At 43.7% G+C, this 18,268-nt stretch overlaps 1 protein-coding gene across 2 annotated transcripts in view; it reads left to right on the top strand.

Moving 5' to 3' along the window:
• LOC111028316 (protein dachsous) overlaps nt 1-18,066 on the top strand; it is a 130,347-nt gene extending 112,281 nt beyond the window's left edge. The window contains exons 8-17 of one of the 2 annotated variants that reach the window (XM_022306908.1): nt 5,553-5,837; nt 6,357-6,580; nt 9,379-10,429; nt 11,483-12,182; nt 12,276-12,798; nt 12,919-13,534; nt 13,791-14,096; nt 14,169-14,341; nt 14,448-14,578; nt 14,675-18,066. In XM_022306908.1, coding sequence (XP_022162600.1) covers nt 5,553-5,837; nt 6,357-6,580; nt 9,379-10,429; nt 11,483-12,182; nt 12,276-12,798; nt 12,919-13,534; nt 13,791-14,096; nt 14,169-14,341; nt 14,448-14,578; nt 14,675-17,384 — 6,719 coding nt within the window. In that variant the 3' untranslated portion in view covers nt 17,385-18,066. The remainder of the gene's footprint in view (nt 1-5,552; nt 5,838-6,356; nt 6,581-9,378; nt 10,430-11,482; nt 12,183-12,275; nt 12,799-12,918; nt 13,535-13,790; nt 14,097-14,168; nt 14,342-14,447; nt 14,579-14,674) is intronic. The other variant, XM_022306907.1, reaches the window with a different exon arrangement.
• Nucleotides 18,067-18,268: the final 202 nt, after the last annotated feature.

Raw genomic sequence — 18,268 nt, 5'->3', positions numbered from 1 at the left:
TGATGCTTTTCAAAATTATTAACTTTCCGGTTGGAAGGGCGACAGCGGTGTAATACGTTGAGTAAAAATTAATAATACAGACATGCTCGTGCGTTAATATTATACAAATATTGTAATATGTACACACCAATCGGATTGAACATTTTTTTTGTACACAAACCGAAAAAAATTTGAACCACAGTTGATCGGAAACTGAAAGAAATTAGTTCGACAACAGGCGTATACCGCGTAGGTAATAGGTATACGTCATACAATATTAATTATTGTGTACACCGTCTATGTAACACGCGTGCAACAACATATCATAAACGTCAGTGTGGATAGTACTTGTGACACCGATGGGCTTTTTTATATTCGTGCCAACGACTAATGAGCTTCAAAACTGTGCACGGGGGCATTTTCGAAATCATTACCACTCCATCGTATACCTTCCGTCGTTCGCGCCTTTTGTTCTGCGCACACGCTTATATTACATAGGTACCTACGTGAGTTATATTAATTCAACGGTGTTGCCGACTCCGAGGTCTTTGCTCTCGACGCGCGACTCGATCGACTATAGTATAATGTTTTCGTAGCTTTCCGTTCCCGTTTATATACTTAGGTGCCACCTATACATAAAAAAAAAACAACACATAAGAGGCGCGCACACATTATGTATACCACGATATGGTTATATAATACCTATACAGCATATTATAATATACCTAATATATTAATTATTAAAATACGTTTATAATTTCTATTGGTAGGTAGGTAGGTATTGTTAGTATACCTATAGTTGGATATAATAATATAATATACCGTGGTAGTAATTAATAAATATTATATGTGTATAGGTACTCCGAGAGGCAGCGGACGCGGTCAAAAGATCCGTGTTTTCCCCTCCCGTTCAATGACTAGCCTCATTTGGGGGCCAAGCTTTTATTATTTGTATCATCGTATATTGTATACGATTTTGACTGACGCGCGTAGCACGAGAATAAACAAACTAAATAGGAATACTTGTGTTGTAGATATGTACTCATAACCACTTAGGTTTTATTATTATTATTATTATTATTATTATTATTATACATTTATACGTACTCTATGAGGTCGCATCGAAGACTACTTTAACTCGGCGAGTATATTCTCTCGACAGCACAACACACTCGAACTCGGTAATAATATTGCCGCCGCCATATTACATTATATAAGACGTGCGTGCAAAACAACCGATCAAAAATTGTATTTTTTTATATGATAGAGAAGGAAGTATTTGTACTTAAATATCGTAGTATTTGTCAATAATAATAACAAAAACGTCGGTTAATGTAATATTTTTTTCACTGCTGGAAGTAGTTTAAAAAAATACGGTTCACCCACGTTTTTTGATAATACAGGGGGTAGATACTTATATATAAATACAAAATAGGCACTAATTACAGCGGTCTGGTGTATCGAAAATATTCTTGTAATAATAATAATAATAATAATAAAAGAATAACATACATAATATATAATGTATAATATCGATAGCTGTGGCGGCGGCGGCGGCGGCGGTGGTGCAAAAGCAATTTTCTCGTAAATTATGGTATTTACGTATAGACAATTTGGGTCGGAATAGATATATGGGAGGACTATACACCGTGCGGTTGCGGCTGCAGCCAAATTACGGGTCGACTCGGGACCATTCGTGTATATTATACCCATACTACAACAGGTACATGATATTATATGGTATAGGTACTTATACGAGAGTGTGTGTGTGTGTGTGTGTGTGAGTTTTCGATTTTGTGCGTGTCTGGTTCGCGTGCGTCTCTGTTCTGGTGATCGTCATCGTCGTAGTCGCAGTCTTCGTCGCCGTCGATGACGACGGTGAATTGGTAGTGGTTTTTTTTCCATACAATTCCTGCTATATAGCTCTGCTGCAAGCTGCCGAACGCGGTTATGATAATGCCAGATGTATGTATAAGTCTCCTACCTACCCGAAGTACCCGTGTGTAACGCGCGCGCTATGTAGCAGTTGATGGATAAAAAAATAAAAAAAAACAATCGGAGAGGCCTTGAGGTCGAATACACCCTGAGGCCTGCATATAGGTAGACTTCATATACCTAAGATATACCTACTGTACCTAGCTGTATATAGCTGCTGCTCCTGCTCCTGCTCCTGCTCCTTCTCGATCACTTACTTCAGTGGTGGCTCCTTATTATTATACGCATCGACTCGCCGTTGGCTATACCCGGGCTATATATATATATATATTTATTATAAATGTGTCTTGTGTGTGTGTGTGTGTTTGTAAAAAATACAAAACGAATAGCCCGCCTACAAATTGGTATTTTCAATATGAATAATTAATCACGTCTCGGGACTGACGAAAAAATATAATAATAATTCCGACTTTTGTGTATAGGACCCGACCGCGTGCCAATCGCCGGCACTATGACTTAGAAAAGCGCCGCTGACGTATTGCATATATATTGTTCATTAATATATTCAATATTGTATATTATTGAAGATATGCGCGTATAAATCTGGACATGTGCAACAACCTATATCCGATTTACTTCCGCGTTCCTCATTCAAATATAAAATTATTATTTTAGTCGTCGGTCGGGTTTCAATTTTATTTTTTATCAACAATTTTGACTATTACATGAACTGTACGTTTCTATATATGACCCTTTTCTTTTGAGCTATATTTAAGTCTTTTGCTTATAGGTATGCAATATTATGCGTACTATAATAGTCGAATTTAATGACCATCTTGCTTATATTATATTGACAGCTTTATGTCAAGATAAGTGTAGGTATATGGGCGCAAGAGAAATAGTCAACTCCTTAGGCCTTATTTTTATGTATGCATAAAAAACATAACATTAAACAACATAATTATAATCGTGTACAATAAAAAGGAAAACAAATTTTCAGAATTTTGTGTAAAATTTATTTTTTACGAATATTCTGGAATTCATGCGCTATAAATCGTGTTGGTGAACGACAGCCTGTTATTATTTTAATATATCGTAAATTAGAAGATATTATATCCGACATATTTTGATGGATCAATAGTACTTAGGTATATAATATTAAGCAAATAAAAAAATATTTGACTGTTATTTTTTTAAAAGATCGACTATTTGAAAACATAATTAGTGCGAAAATTGAATAAAATATTGAATTATTCCTCGAAGCCCGTTTCTCTTATCAATCAAAATTGGTTTACATAATATTATATACTATAAATATTCAACCGACGTGACTAATAGATGCTGATCAAAACAATCGGTTTTCTGCTATACAACAACCATCGTAATAATTCGTTGGTAAAATAATAACAAGCAATAATAAACCAATAAATAATAAATGATAATAATAATATAATAGCGGCGCAGTGTAACCGGGGAAACGTGCACAAATACGTTTTCATATATAATATAATTATTATGCGTTCGAAATGTATGTCTCTAATTTTTACTTTTATCACTCGAAATTCCCATTGTCTTATTCGTTTTATCGTTTCGGAGCTTATTGTTACTCGTGAGAGTACCTACAACTACAGCAGCAGTACCAACGACAACAATAAGGTTCGTGGAGAGTACCTATAAAATAAAATAAAAACCACCGGCATTACACCAGAGGTAATTATACGTCTTAACGTCGTGTGCGCTATCGGTGCCGTAGCGGAAGATAAATAAAATACCGTGTATATATATATAGGTGCATATTATTATACTTACTGCAACTTCTTTTGCAACAACGGTGGTTAATTGCGTATACCTACATAATAGTAGTAACAATAATACGGACCTGTACACGATGATGATGATGATGATGATGCTGATGATAATAATAACAATAATCATAATAATATATAACAATAATAATAGTGATATTTTAACCGCTCGGCCGTGGTGGACATTATATAAACTGCATGACGTATTAAGTTTATTAAACATCGTACTATGATATACGCGATAGCCGAACGATATAATATATTAATTCATAGTCCGACGATTGTCATCCATTATAATATATTATTAATAATATTCGTCCGTCGTCGATATCGCATGTGCACCGCGAGCGTTAATTAAACGGGCTGCCTACGCGCGTAGGAGAATCGTCGTCGAAACGATTGTCTTATATTATCATACTATTTTTCCGTAGTCTCTCTCCGCCGGATTCCATTCGTTTCGTTTGCCCCTCAGTTTCTTAATTACACGCGGCCAACGCCTCCGCTGATTACATCGATCATTAAAGAGAATATCCATGACTGCGAGTGTGTGTACGGTAGGTAGGTATACATATATTATTATATATAGATAGGTAAGCGCGTATTTGTAACACCAACTCTTTATACTCCCAGAAACGCTGTACGTATCGGTTTTGAAGAGATAATTCTTAACCGTGATGCGATTTCTTCCGCTCGTATCCACGTTGCTGTGTGCCGCTAGTCGCAACTGTATAATAACTCCACGATCTTACTGTAGAGGCGAGGGTGGAGGGGGGGGGGAGAGGCCTCACCCTATAGCGGAATTTTCTTTCAGAAATATAAATACCTGTCCCGAACACATACACACACACACACACGCGCGCATTAGCTGGAATATTATATTGTTATAAACGTTTGCGCAAAGGACCCGTGTCTGTAGCCGCGCCGCGCGGTCCGCCTAAATATTGACAATCCCGAGACGCGGTGTGCGTGCGTTCAACAAAAAAATAAATACATCTGAAACGCAGCTATTAAAAGCGTCAACCTTTTTACCCCTCTCCTGCATCGTATACACTTAATAATATTACAGCCCCCTGTTCGGGCGTCTGCGGCGGCGTATATACATTTATAATATATGTATATAGCGTATAGGTTAACCCGTCCGCTCTCGCGTTTATGATACAATCCCAATATTTACCTCAGACGGTCGTAAAAAAAAAAAAAAAAAACACTACGACGGTCGAATGGAGAAAGTGTATATAAATAATAGACGGGGCCTTCTAAACTATATAATAATAATAATAATAATACGACGCTCGTGTGAGGCGCGATAAAGAAACGCAAACACTACATATATATGCGCCCGACCAAACCCAACGACGACGGTCGATAGACATCATAAAACTAATTTTTTTCTACTCTTTATTACAATATTCTCGTTTGTGCAAACATACTGCAGTGCGCGCGAGCACACACGCACATATACACGGCAATATAATAATAATAATAATTAGAGTTCGGGACTTCTCTGATTTTCATGTACTTAGTGGTTGTACGATGTACATATTCTCTGTGAGATATTTTATAATATTTATTTTGTAAAATTATGAAATGCAGTGTACTTTTTTGTATTTTACAAAAAACGCATATTCTTCCAATGCATTAGTACCTAATTTTAACAATATAATCAAATAAGCCATTAGGTACCTGAAACCTACTAAATATTTGCGAAAACTATAGCTTTAGAGTACTTTTTTTGTAATTTTAAGTGCCATATTCAAGCATATTTTGAACATATTGTTAGTTCGATAAATTCCGAACCCTAATAATCATATATTTTTTTTTGTCTATACGCAGGCGAACTGAGCACCAAAGAGCCGTTAGATCGGGAATCCCGAGTTTGGCACGAGGTGATCGTCGAGGCCAGGGACCAGGACGGCGGGGTCAGAGGTCGCAGCAAGCGCGTTAAGGTCAAGGTGGCCGTGACAGATGTCAACGACAACGCACCCGTCATCGTCGACCCACAACAAGACGTGGTGGCGGTCCGCGAACAGCAACCTCCCGGTGTCGAGGTGGTCACTGTAAAGGCGACCGACCCTGACCAGGGCAACAACGCTACGCTCACGTATTCCATACTCAAAGGTACGTTTGTCTTACATGATTAAAGGTCAATAAATAAGAAATTGGAACACTACCTCACCCCGTGGTGTATATATTATATACAAATATGTATTTCGTTTCATAATTAATGGCGTTTCCGAAAAATTACCCGCCGAATGGCAACATTGACTGAATATTGCAGGACCACATGCACAGTCTAATATAATTTAAGTTAGATATTATTTATTATATCGGTCTGTGGTTTAGTAACTAGCATGCACTCATTAGTGAGTAGGTTCTGTCTACCTTAAGAGTTTGTGTGTGCCACAAATTTATTTTCACCATTATCGTTTATAACCATTGTAAGAATATTCTTTTTAAATATTGTACAGAATTCGCTTTTTTAATTGTTTCACACCTTATATGACATTGGTGAAATTTTGAGTGGTTTGATTTAAACCACTCCCCGACCTGCTGCACCAGCAACTCGATATAATATTACTACTTACTATGGTACATAATACATTATATCATTATAATGCAACCGTTCACGTTTTGTAGGCCGCGATTCCGATGGCAACGGCGAGTTTTTCATCGATCGCATCACGGGCGTGATCAGAACCAAAGTGTCGCTGGATCACGAGGAAAAATCCATGTACAGACTTTCGGTGGCGGCGACGGACAACGGACATCCGCCCAAACAGACGATTCGCATGCTCAGGGTCGAGGTGCTCGACTTGAACGACAATCGACCCACGTTCACCAGTTCCAGTCTCGTGTTTCAGGTACGGAATCGTTTTCTATTCCATTCCATTGCAAGAAAATTAAAATAAATAATATGTTATGTGTGCTGTTGGATAAGTTCGGCTCTCGCCCATACTCGATGTTAATGTGCATTATATACGGTGGCCAAATTCGAATTCGCCCCGCGGCTAATTCCCTGCACGCACGCGCAACCCGACGGTGCTCTAGCTGCTGCATCAAAATAAATAAAACCGAGTTTCTACCGCACACAATGCCACCGAGTTTTCGATAATCATTTATATAAATCGGAAAACACGATATCATCCGTGTATATATGTAACCAGTTCCTCTCGTCGTCGTGTGTGTGTGTATATATATAATTTTCGTCGCCCAATTTTTTCGCTCGGCAATAAATTTGAATGTCTTTCGTACGTACACGCACACACACATTGATATCGTAGAGCGTCCCGCCCCTAGCGCACATTTCTGCAATCCGGAATAAATTGGATTAGATTGGAGCACATAAATCAACGGAGAAAGGAGGTCCCCAAATGCTAATTTGTGTATGTGTGTGCACGTATATAATAAAGACGGGCGTTGTATACACGAGACTATCGGCTGCATTTTGGAAATACCCAAAAATCTAGATAAAGTCATTATCTGTTAACCTGTTCATTTTCACGTGGTTATTGTTTATAATGACAAAAAAATAATAATAATGAATAAACAAATCAAATGGTGAAAAATAAATAAATAATAAAACTCGCATTCGCCGCCGCCGCCGCGTTGTTGCAATGCGCTTGAAAAATCGAAACTGGTTTTTAGTGTTGTCGTTGTGTGTGTGTGTGTGTGTGTGTGTGTGTGTGTGTGTGTGTGTGTGGTGCAGCAGCAGCCGAGGAATACGATTGCGACCAAAATAAAGAATATAAATAAAATATACGAGATAAAAACAATTCGCCTATATTCAATTGAAACCGGGTTTCAGACGACTACGACAACGACGACGGTGTGTATGTATGTATACTTTTTGCGCTGCGTTTGTTCACTGTGACTTCTCTTTACTTATATTTATTGTTCGACTTTTTTCTTTTCTTTTTTCATTTATTTATTCCATTCTATCTCTCCGTAAGCATACACACATACACAAATGACGAGATCCAGTGCTCACGATAAGGCATTGTTACGCGAGCGAAAAAAAAATCACTTGCATAAAAAATAAAACAAAACAATAACGAAATCGAACTTCTTGTGTTTTACATATTATTATTATTATTATTATTATTGCGCCGACCGACCGACCGATTCCTGTCGTTGTCGTCGTCGTCGTGGTCTGTATTTTCGGTCCTAATGAACGTCTCTTTGTGTGTCCCGGCGATTTCCTGAACGCACTTCGCCCGACGACGTGTACTTTTCGTGAACAACTTTTTTTTCTTCCTCCCCTTACCTTTCCAACGATCCGAATCAGATACTGAATTAGTCACGAACTAACGAGATTTGCATTTATAGTTTTAAAATACCACGCGGACCGTGAAGATTTATACGTTTTCGATTTGGATCGGTTTAATTAAGAGGCTCGCGTTGGTCGAGTTTTACGAAATAAGATTCTAAGTGGACACGGCCGGGGTGGGGAAAAGAATAAAAACGGACAACCGATTTCCTCTCGCGCACGCCGCGCCGCTGCGAGACCACTCGATAACCGGCCGGAGCTGATCCGTCCGGTGATTGTTCCCAAACGAAATTTACTCCAGACCGACACGAATACTAATATGGAATTCCTCGACCGAAACTCGCCTTTTTCGTATATACTCCGTGCAGTTATTACAACGGTAAACGTCGAAAACAACCCATAATATGTATAGGTAAGGTCGAATTTCCGTAAAAACTGTCTGCTTTAGCCATTCGCGTGTCTATATGCTGGCAAATAACGTTCGACGTTTATTAGAACCAAAAAAGAATGTATACAATATTACAACAGTAAATGCTTACGATTTCCACATCCGTGTACACTCGTGTGTAGGCAAATAAGAAAGACTTGTGCGAAATCGCTGTGTATATATAATAAGATTTGTTGTTATTAATAAATTGAGGTTCCGATTTTGGTATTTGACTACAAGTCACCGCATTTATAGTGATGCAGTAGCGAAATATTTTTAATTGACTCTATAAATTACCACGACGCGGTGATATGATTATATTGATTAACCCAAATATGCGTATTTTCAGTAGACGCATATATACTCGCCATATTCAAGAAAACAGTATCAATACTTTCTATAAGTTAAATATCTATAGTCAATATTGATTTTTTTAAATTTATTACTTCAACACGTTGCTTTATTGAATGATTTCGAAAGTCTTATGAGTGTATATATAAGTTGGAAAACCAAATATCAAATTTCTACAGTACAGTGTCTTGTTTTTGAATCGGTACATTTTTCAAAATACCTCGCGGTGGCTTAAGGTTTTTTCGATGTATCAAATTTTGCATTAATGCCACCCAACTTGACAAGTTCATCTATATGTCATATAAGCCCCAGATAAACGTAAACGTAGGTACAGTAGGTACACTCTAGTTTTCTTATAACTTGTCTTGCCTCACTGGAGGCAATGCTAGAAATTCCTTCTTGTATTAATGTCTTGCCTGTATCCGTGGGCAGTATCGGACATTTAATCTTAGCCATCTGACACTTTTATTGTACCCACTTAACAATAATCACTGTTAAAGATAATAATAGGGGCGTAAGAGCCGAGCTCTATTTGGCCCGAAAAGATAATGTCATGTGATACTTACATTATTTTACCCACGATTAACAAATGCTTTATTTTTTTTTCGTCACAGGTGAAGGAAGACGCAGCGGTGGGCAGCATAGCAGGCCGCATAGCGTGTTCGGAGGGCGCGGGCGCCGCGTCTGCGGGCCGTGGCCAGGTGAAGTACACGCTCCGGCACTCAGACGTCAGCCAGCAAGTGTTCGACCTAGACCGGAGCACGGGAGCTCTGATCGTGGCCGGCCGAGTGGACAGAGAGACGAAGGCCACGTACGAGATGGAAGTGCACGCGCTGGACACGGGGGCCAGCACGAACCCACAGAGTAGCTCGGTGTCGGTGCGCGTGGAGGTATTGGACGTGAACGACAACGCGCCGCGGTGGCCGGAAGACCCGGTCGTGGTGATGGTGGCCGAGGACGCGGCCGTTGGCTCGGTGGTATACAACTTCACGGCCTCGGACGCAGACGCGGACGCCAACGCCGAGTTGCGGTACACGGTCGTGCAGCGCCGGCCGATGCAGCAGCGTGGGCCCGAAGCGGCGTTCTCGCTGGACCCGCTGACCGGCATGCTGACTCTGGTCGAACCGCTCGACTACGAGACGACCCGAGAGTACGTGATGGTGGTCCGGGCTACCGATCAGGCTGTCAACGTCACCGAGCGGCTATACGCGGACGTGACGGCCAGGGTGGTGGTGCAGGACTCCAACGACAACGGGCCGAGAATCGTGTCACCGACGTTCCGGAGGCTGTACGCCGATGGGTCGGCTCGGCCGGGTGATTGGCTGTGTGACGTGGTGGCCGTCGACTTGGACGCCGGCGACAACGGCCGCACAGTGTACACGATCACCGGCGGCAACGAACAAGGAACGTTTGGCATCGGATACGACACTGGAGCTCTGGTTTTGGCACGGATACCGGACACCGGCAGGAAACACCAGCTGAACGTGACCGTGGCGGACAGGGGCACACCGGCCAGGTACGCTTACACCACGCTCGAAGTGGCGTTTACCACGAGCGCCGAACAGTCGGTGCAATTCGCCCAGAAGCTGTACGCCGCCAACGTTTCCGAGGACGCGCCCGTCGGTAGTTTCGTCGCCAAAGTCACGGCCAACTCCAACGACAACCGTAAGTCATAGTTTAATAATAGTTATTATTCGTTTAGCTTTTGGCGATTTTAGATTGGTACTATTTAACAGCGCGGGTCGGGGAGACACGATAACAATATTATTGATGAGCACCTACTCATAATATTTAGACTACATCACACCAGAAATAAACAAACCGTAAATTAAATTCCACGACGTTTCATCATTGCAGGGTAATAACGTACCCGTAGTCAAGTGCCTTTCAAAAGCACAAATTTAACACTCATAAAATATTTGTGTTACCGAATTTCTTACCCCAAACCTTCTACTTCAACACGACACATGTCCATTATTATTGTTTTTCTGATATTTGACCAGCATATAACATTGTATTTAGGTTCAAAGTATATATTATGTATATTCAATAGTTACGTGTAAAGAAACTTATATAAGATCGGAATCTTATAGTCGTACTACTCGTACTGCTTTATAATGTGCGTCGAAGCTGTTTAGCATATATAGGACGTGAAGCCCGAGATGATTGGATTTCGGATCTCGAGAGCGCGACTCGATATTAAAAGTCGTTAAATTTGCAATAATGAATAAAGAGTATAATTATAGTAACCTATCGATTGAAAATCGAAACGTTGATTGCTATAACGTTATTATAACCTACAGTTATCTGCGCTCAAGTAATATTCGAAATCTTATTACAAGGTTGGCGTTATTACAAAAAAAAAAAAAACCAAACCAAACCAGTAATTATTATAAGTTGCTATATTATATTATTTAAATCACGTCGCCGACGAAACCACATCACAATCATGTCTCCTCACGTACCAGCCATATATTATAATATACCTATGTTGGTACGTCAGTAGTAGGTAGGTATATTATAGTCGGTATATAAAACCATTTAATATTAATATCGATAAACGCGACTCAAAGGTCGTTACATACACTCGTACCTAAATTATAATATACACATAGTAAGTGGTCGCATAAATACCATTGTGCCGGCATGATGACGTGTTCTCCACCACTATACGGCGTGGAAATCGTATTACAACCGTATTGGTTTCATCTGTTTCAGGGATATCGTACAGCATACCTGAAGGCGTAGCCGACAACTGTTTTCGCGTGGACAAAGACCGGGGAATTGTGACGTTGCAAAATCGAATCGACCGGGAGCGGACGTCTCGGTACGTGTTGCCCGTGTACGCGACGGACGAGGTGAAATCCAGCACGGACGTGGTGACGCTCGATGTGGGCGTACTGGACGTGAACGACCACAGTCCCAGGTTCAAGCACGACTCGTGTCACACACTGATGGTGCCCGAAAACCAAGAACCGTCTGTGATCCGCACAGTAGCTGCCGTGGATCCCGACTGGGGATCCAACGGACAGGTGGTGTACAGCATCGTCGGCGGCAACGGCGGCAACAAGTTCCACCTGGACCCGAAGACGGGCGAGCTGACGGCCAAGACGCTGGACCGGGAGGTGCAGGCCAAATACCAGCTGCAGATAGCGGCCCAGAACCGGGGCAGCACGACGGCCGGCCATTGCAATCTCACGGTGATCGTCGACGACGAGAACGACAACGACCCGAACTTTGAACAGAGCAAGTACGAAGCGGTCCTGTTGGAAGACGTGCCGCCCGGTACCAGGGTGCTGACGGCCAAGGCGCACGACGCGGACGTGGGTGTAAACGCCAAGATAACGTATTCGCTGTCCAATCAGACGGAAAACGTTTTCCAGATCGACAACAAGACCGGAATCATCACCACCGTCCAGTGAGTTTCGGCAGCATTATAAAATTAATTTAAGCGTCGATCATAAATAATACGATCTTTTTTCTAATTTGTTTTACCGATTTTTATTTTTAGAAGTCTCGACCGAGAACGGCAACCCAACTTTTGGCTGCAAGTCGTGGCCAGGGACGGTGGAAAGTACAACCCACGGTCGTCCACGACGCTCGTCTATGTCAAAGTACTGGACGTCAACGACAACTTGCCGATGTTCACAAAATATCCGTTCACCGCGGAAATACCGTCACATTTACAGCCCGGAATAGACATCGTCAGGGTGTCGACGGTCGACAAGGACGAAGGTTCCAACGCAGATGTATTATATTCGTTCAAGGAAAACCAAGAGGCCGCCAACCGGTTCCGGATCAACCCCAACACGGGCGTGGTGACGGCATCGTCGAGTCTGGCCTCAGACAACGGCCAAGTGTTCCATTTGGAAGTAACGGCCACCGACAAGGGAAACCCCCCTCAAAGCTCATCAGGCCTGTTGGAAATAAAGATTGGTGAAAACTTTGATCGGATCCCCGTCATGCGGTTCAAAAACTCCACCTATCATGTAACGATACCGGAAAATTTGGAGCAACACAAAGAAGTGCTTGAGGTAAATATACCATTTATGTTGCACGCTATCATGTACGCTTGTGTTTAGTTTTAATGAGACCTATTTGTACAGTGAAAAACCTTGAAAATAACGTTCTTGTTTCCCTCGTGTGTCTTTTAGATTTCGGCCTATCGTAGCGACGGCCGGAAACAAAAAGTGTTCTACAAGTTGGCCCCGGTCAACAACGAAAATGGAATGTTCTACATCGACGAAGAAACGGGAGTGATACGCGTTGGCCGGTCGGAGGGTCTGGATTACGAAACGTACAAAGCGGGAGTGCACTTGGTGGCCATCGCTCAAACCGACGCCCCCGCGTCGGTGTTCATGTGGGGATACGCCGACGTCTGGATACATCTGTCTGACCAAAATGACAACAGCCCGGTGTTCGCTCAAAGGGAGTACACGGCCACGGTGGCCGAGGGAAACTCCAAGGGCGCTTTCGTCGTGAGGGTGGCGGCCATCGACCCAGACGACAACGAGAACTCGAGGCTGTCGTATCACCTGGTCGACGGCAATCACGACAACGCTTTCGTCATCGACCCGACCGACTCCGGCATAGTCAAGACCAACATCGTGCTGGACAGCGAGATCAGGGACACCTACAAACTGACCGTCATCGCGACCGACGAGGGTACGCCTCAAATGACCGGCATGGCCACCATCCGGGTGATAGTTATCGACATGAACGACAACCGGCCGTCATTCCCACCGCGAGCCGCCATTAACGTCAAAGAAGGTACGTGCAGAGTGCATTATCATTACTACGGTATAACTGTAACATATGGTATTACGTATGACAATAACAAATTAGGTACCTACATAATATTATATATTAATATATTTACCATATTTAGTATGCACCTACAGTACCTCCTATAAGCTAAAATATTATTTATTGGCTTTTTTTTATAAATATACATTTGTATCACTTTTAGTCGTTCATATTTTTTTAAAAATAATTTAAAATCATATTTTCTTTGTACTTATTATAGGTCTGGAAGTAGGAAGCATGATCACTACGGTGGTCGCTAACGACGTGGACACGTACCCCACTCTGACCTATTCTTGGGCGCCCTCTGTGGGACCGGTGGATCGGAAGCTTTTCGCATTGGACAGGTACAGCGGCCGCGTGTCGTTGATCGGAAGTCTGGACTACGAACAAACACGGACGTATCGCTTGGGCATAGTCGTATCCGACTCGGAACACACGGCGTCCACAGAGCTGACTATCATGGTGACCGACGACAATGACAACTCTCCAGTATTCGACCGTCCTTACTATACGTTCACGATGACAGGTTTGTTTTGTAAAAATATCTCATAAATGTTGACATAATATCTAAACGCATGTGTATTTTTTACTTGTACAGAAAACGTTTACGGCGAGTCGTCAATGCAAGTCCTCGCGAAGGATTTGGATTCTGGGCTGAACGGACAGATCAAATATGGTCTAGTGAACGACTTGAACGGATTTAGGATCGACCAGCAAACCGGCGTCATCACTGCAAACCGAATGAAGTTCGACCAAAAATTGCTACAAAAGGTAATGATTGAAAAAAAAACAATAAAATTATACATTGAAAATAACCGATTGATTATATTAATTGTATTGACATTAAAATATGTATTAATTGCGATTTCTTTTGTAGGGCTTTGTCGATTTGTTGATATCAGCCACCGACCTAGGAACTCCTCCACTTTCCACTGTTGTCGCAGTTCGCGCCAACATACAAAATACGGTTCATTCAAACACGGTGAAATTTGCACAAAACGAATTCAGGTACAAATATAACCGCAAAACCACGAGGTCCCGTCGTGACGAAAATACTATCGGTGCATTTTACTCATTTTTTGTACTTTTTTTTTACTTCTATAGAATATCGGTTCGAGAAGACATTGTTTTGGGAGAATCATTTTTGAAATTATTGCCCAGCTACTCGGCAGACAGTTCAGCACAGTTCAAAATTGTTGAAGGCGATGACGAGAAAAATTTCGACCTTGTAAGTCCGACCGGCGAGCTTTTCGTTAAAAAACATCTGGACCGAGAAACCCGCGATATATATTCACTGAAAATCACAGACAGCGTCAACAGCTCTCACGTGTTTGTCCACGTGATTGTCGACGACGCCAATGACAACGCACCTCAGTTCACGGCGAACGAACAACAGAGTCTTCTATCTTTGCCAGAGAACACGCCCGTCGGACACTCGATCGTCCGGATGATCACTAGCGATGCAGACACTCCGCCAAACTCAGACGTTTCCTATGAGATAACTTCAGGCAACAGTAAGAATTACTTTGACATCGACCGGAACACCGGTGACGTTTTCGTAAAGTCCTTGTTGGATTGCGACTTGGACGTGTCGGAACACAATCTAGTGGTTAAAGCCCAGGACGGTGCGAAATCGCCGGACCGACAGCTGGCCACGGTGAAGTTGCTCAAGATACGGCTGGAAGATGTCAACGACAACACTCCGAGATTCCCCGTCTCGGAGTATTTGGAGTTTGTGGGCGAAAACGAGCCGATCGGCGCGCTGGTGTTCACAGCCAAGGCGACGGACGCAGATCGCGGCGTTTACGGACAACTCAACTATTCCATCGCGTCCTCGGCCAGCTATTCAGGCGCTGACGATTCGTGGAAAATGTTCAAAATCGACGCGGCCTCAGGCCTAGTGACAACCAACGCTGTGTTCGACTACGAAGCGAGGAGCAAGTACACGTTTACGATAATCGCCAGCGACGCTGGAGACAAGAACACCAAGGTACGAGTGAAGATCGAGATCGAGGGCAAGGACGAGTTCGCGCCGCAGTTCATCGAGCGGACATTCAAGTTTATGGTGAACACTGTCGACTTGCCCGTTGGCTATGTGATTGGACACGTATCAGCCACCGACCGGGATAAAGGGCCTGAAGGACGGGTCGTGTACCACCTAACCACGCAGAACGCGTACTTCAAGGTGAACCGAACGACAGGGGCGATAATCGTGAAGAAGAAGATCGACGCCAACTTTGACGCGGCGCAGGACATAAGCCTCGTGGTGACGGCCAGCTCGGGAAAACAAGGGTCACTGACCAACGTGAGCGTAGTCGAGATTTCGTTCGACCCACTTTCCCAGCCAGGCCTTAACCTGGCCAGCAGCAGTTCATCCGGCAGCGGTGTCGGTAGCGGCGGCAGCGGTCAAAACGCAGGCGGCGCTTCCGGCGGAAGCCTGGTGGACTGGATCATCGGCATCCTGTCGGTGGTCTTGCTGGTCGTCCTGCTGCTCGGAGGCATCATGTTCTACTTTCACCTCAAGAACAAGCAGCACAGAAACATCAACAAACCCGAGTTGAGCGGACACCAGCGGACCGACAACACATACGTAGACCCCGGCGCGTTCGACACGATACCCATACGTGGCGTGGGTGGCCAGCAAGTGGTCGGCCAGTTCGCACCACCCAAATACGACGAGATACCAACGTACCGGAACAACAGCAGCACCACCAATTCCGGAGCGGCCACCACGTCTGACCTGTCGGGATCTGAGAAGTCGGGTTCCAGCGGCCGGGGGTCGGCCGAGGACGACGTGGAGGATGAGGAGATCCGGATGATCAACGAGCGGCAAAACGTGGATGAGCTATCCGAGGTGACGGCCGCACGCAACACACAAGAATACCTGGCACGCCTGGGCATCGTGGACGCGCAGACGGTTGTGCAACAAGGACCACCGCACCTGCCCGAGGAAAACCGACGGCTGTCATCGTCTAGGCGTCACCGCAGGCCGATGGAGAACATCGACATGTATGACGAGGACGAGGCGACCGACGGCGACATAACCAACATGATTTACGCCAAACTCAGTGACGTAGGCAGTGAACGAGGCGGCGGCGGCCCCGGCACCGGCGTGGCGGGGGAAGAAGATGGTGGCGGTAGCGGCGGCAGTGGTGGCGGCGGCAAGTCGTCGAACAGCACTGTCTACTCGGGCTCGAAGGTCCCGCCGCCGCAGCCGTCCATGGTCGGGTCGCTCAGCTCGATCGTGCACAGCGAAGAGGAGCTGACCGGCAGCTACAACTGGGACTACCTGTTGGACTGGGGTCCGCAATACCAACCGCTGGCGCACGTTTTCAACGAGATCGCCCGACTCAAGGACGACGCCAACTCGGTGAAGAGCTCCAACAGCGGCGCTGCGTCCACGAGCGGAGGTAGCGGCGGCGTCAGCAAGAAATCCAACGTTCCTAACCAACAGCAGCAGCACATGCACCAAAAGAGTGCGCCGCCCCCGCCCCCGCCACTGTTGACCAACATGGCGCCCAGGGCGCTGTCCTCGTCCCGACAGTCGGGCGCCTCGCAGCAGCACCACCACCACCACCACAACCATCACCATCAGGCTGTGCCGCCGCCCATGCTGCTCGTGCCCCGGTCGCCGATCAGCCACGAGACGAACCCTGGCTTCAGTCAGTCGGTGGCCATGTCACCGTCCTTCTCGCCGTCGCTGTCGCCGCTGGCCAACAGGTCGCCGTCCATATCGCCGCTCCACTCGGCCGCCTCCACGTCGGCCCGGCAGAGGCATCATCAGACGTCGGCGGAGGCCGAACTCAGGCTGTGATAATGATATAACGATGACGTATACGGCGGTGGTGGCCAAGCGATCGACATTCGCCGTCCAAACGGCCACGGCCGTCCAAAGGGTGCTGTTTGTGCGCGTGCGCGACGCGACGCGACGAGCTAAACACAAATACAATAATTAATATCATACAATTTTGTAATTAATTAGTCCAATTATACCAATTTACCCGCGACTTTTTATAGTATTATATTAATACAATTACCTATAATACGTATTATTATAGTCGTCGAAATCGCGTCGTGGTCGTCGCGGTATGTGCACCCTTTCGGCGGCCGTTGCGTTATGCGCCTCGATTTACCATGTAATAAAATAGATTAATTTATACATAGTTATTAGGCTAATTATAATTTACGTGTATATAAATGTGTGTTATGTTATATTCTCGAAACGGCGATATAATCAAAGGTAATGTTTTTTTTTTTGATAACGAAATTGTGATAATTATGAATTGTTTATATAATAAATATATATATATATATATATATCGGATGAGAAGATGGTATCAAAAGCTTATAATATTTAGCGAACATTATAAACTCATTAAAAATCGAGCCGATTCAAGTATATACAATAATATATTACCTATACTATTATAATATGTGTAGGAAGTCGAACGAAGTACCTATGTAAAAGCGTTGCCATACTTGAGACAAAAAATCAAATTTTATTATAACCCTCCAATCGTCAATAATAAAAAATATATTGTAGGTTGCTCACTTTTTTTTCCACACGCGTCTCTTATCATAATAATATCATTATTATTATCGTATACCTACCTACCCATATTATGGCTTTGTATTGTGTATAAATTATTATTTTTATACACAAACATCTAATAATACGTACTAACTATTTATGTATTG

This window comes from Myzus persicae, unplaced genomic scaffold (genome assembly GCF_001856785.1).
Source record: "Myzus persicae strain clone G006 unplaced genomic scaffold, MPER_G0061.0, whole genome shotgun sequence".
NCBI classification, from domain to species: Eukaryota; Metazoa; Arthropoda; class Insecta; order Hemiptera; family Aphididae; genus Myzus; species Myzus persicae.
This window is presented reverse-complemented; position numbering and strand designations above follow the sequence as displayed.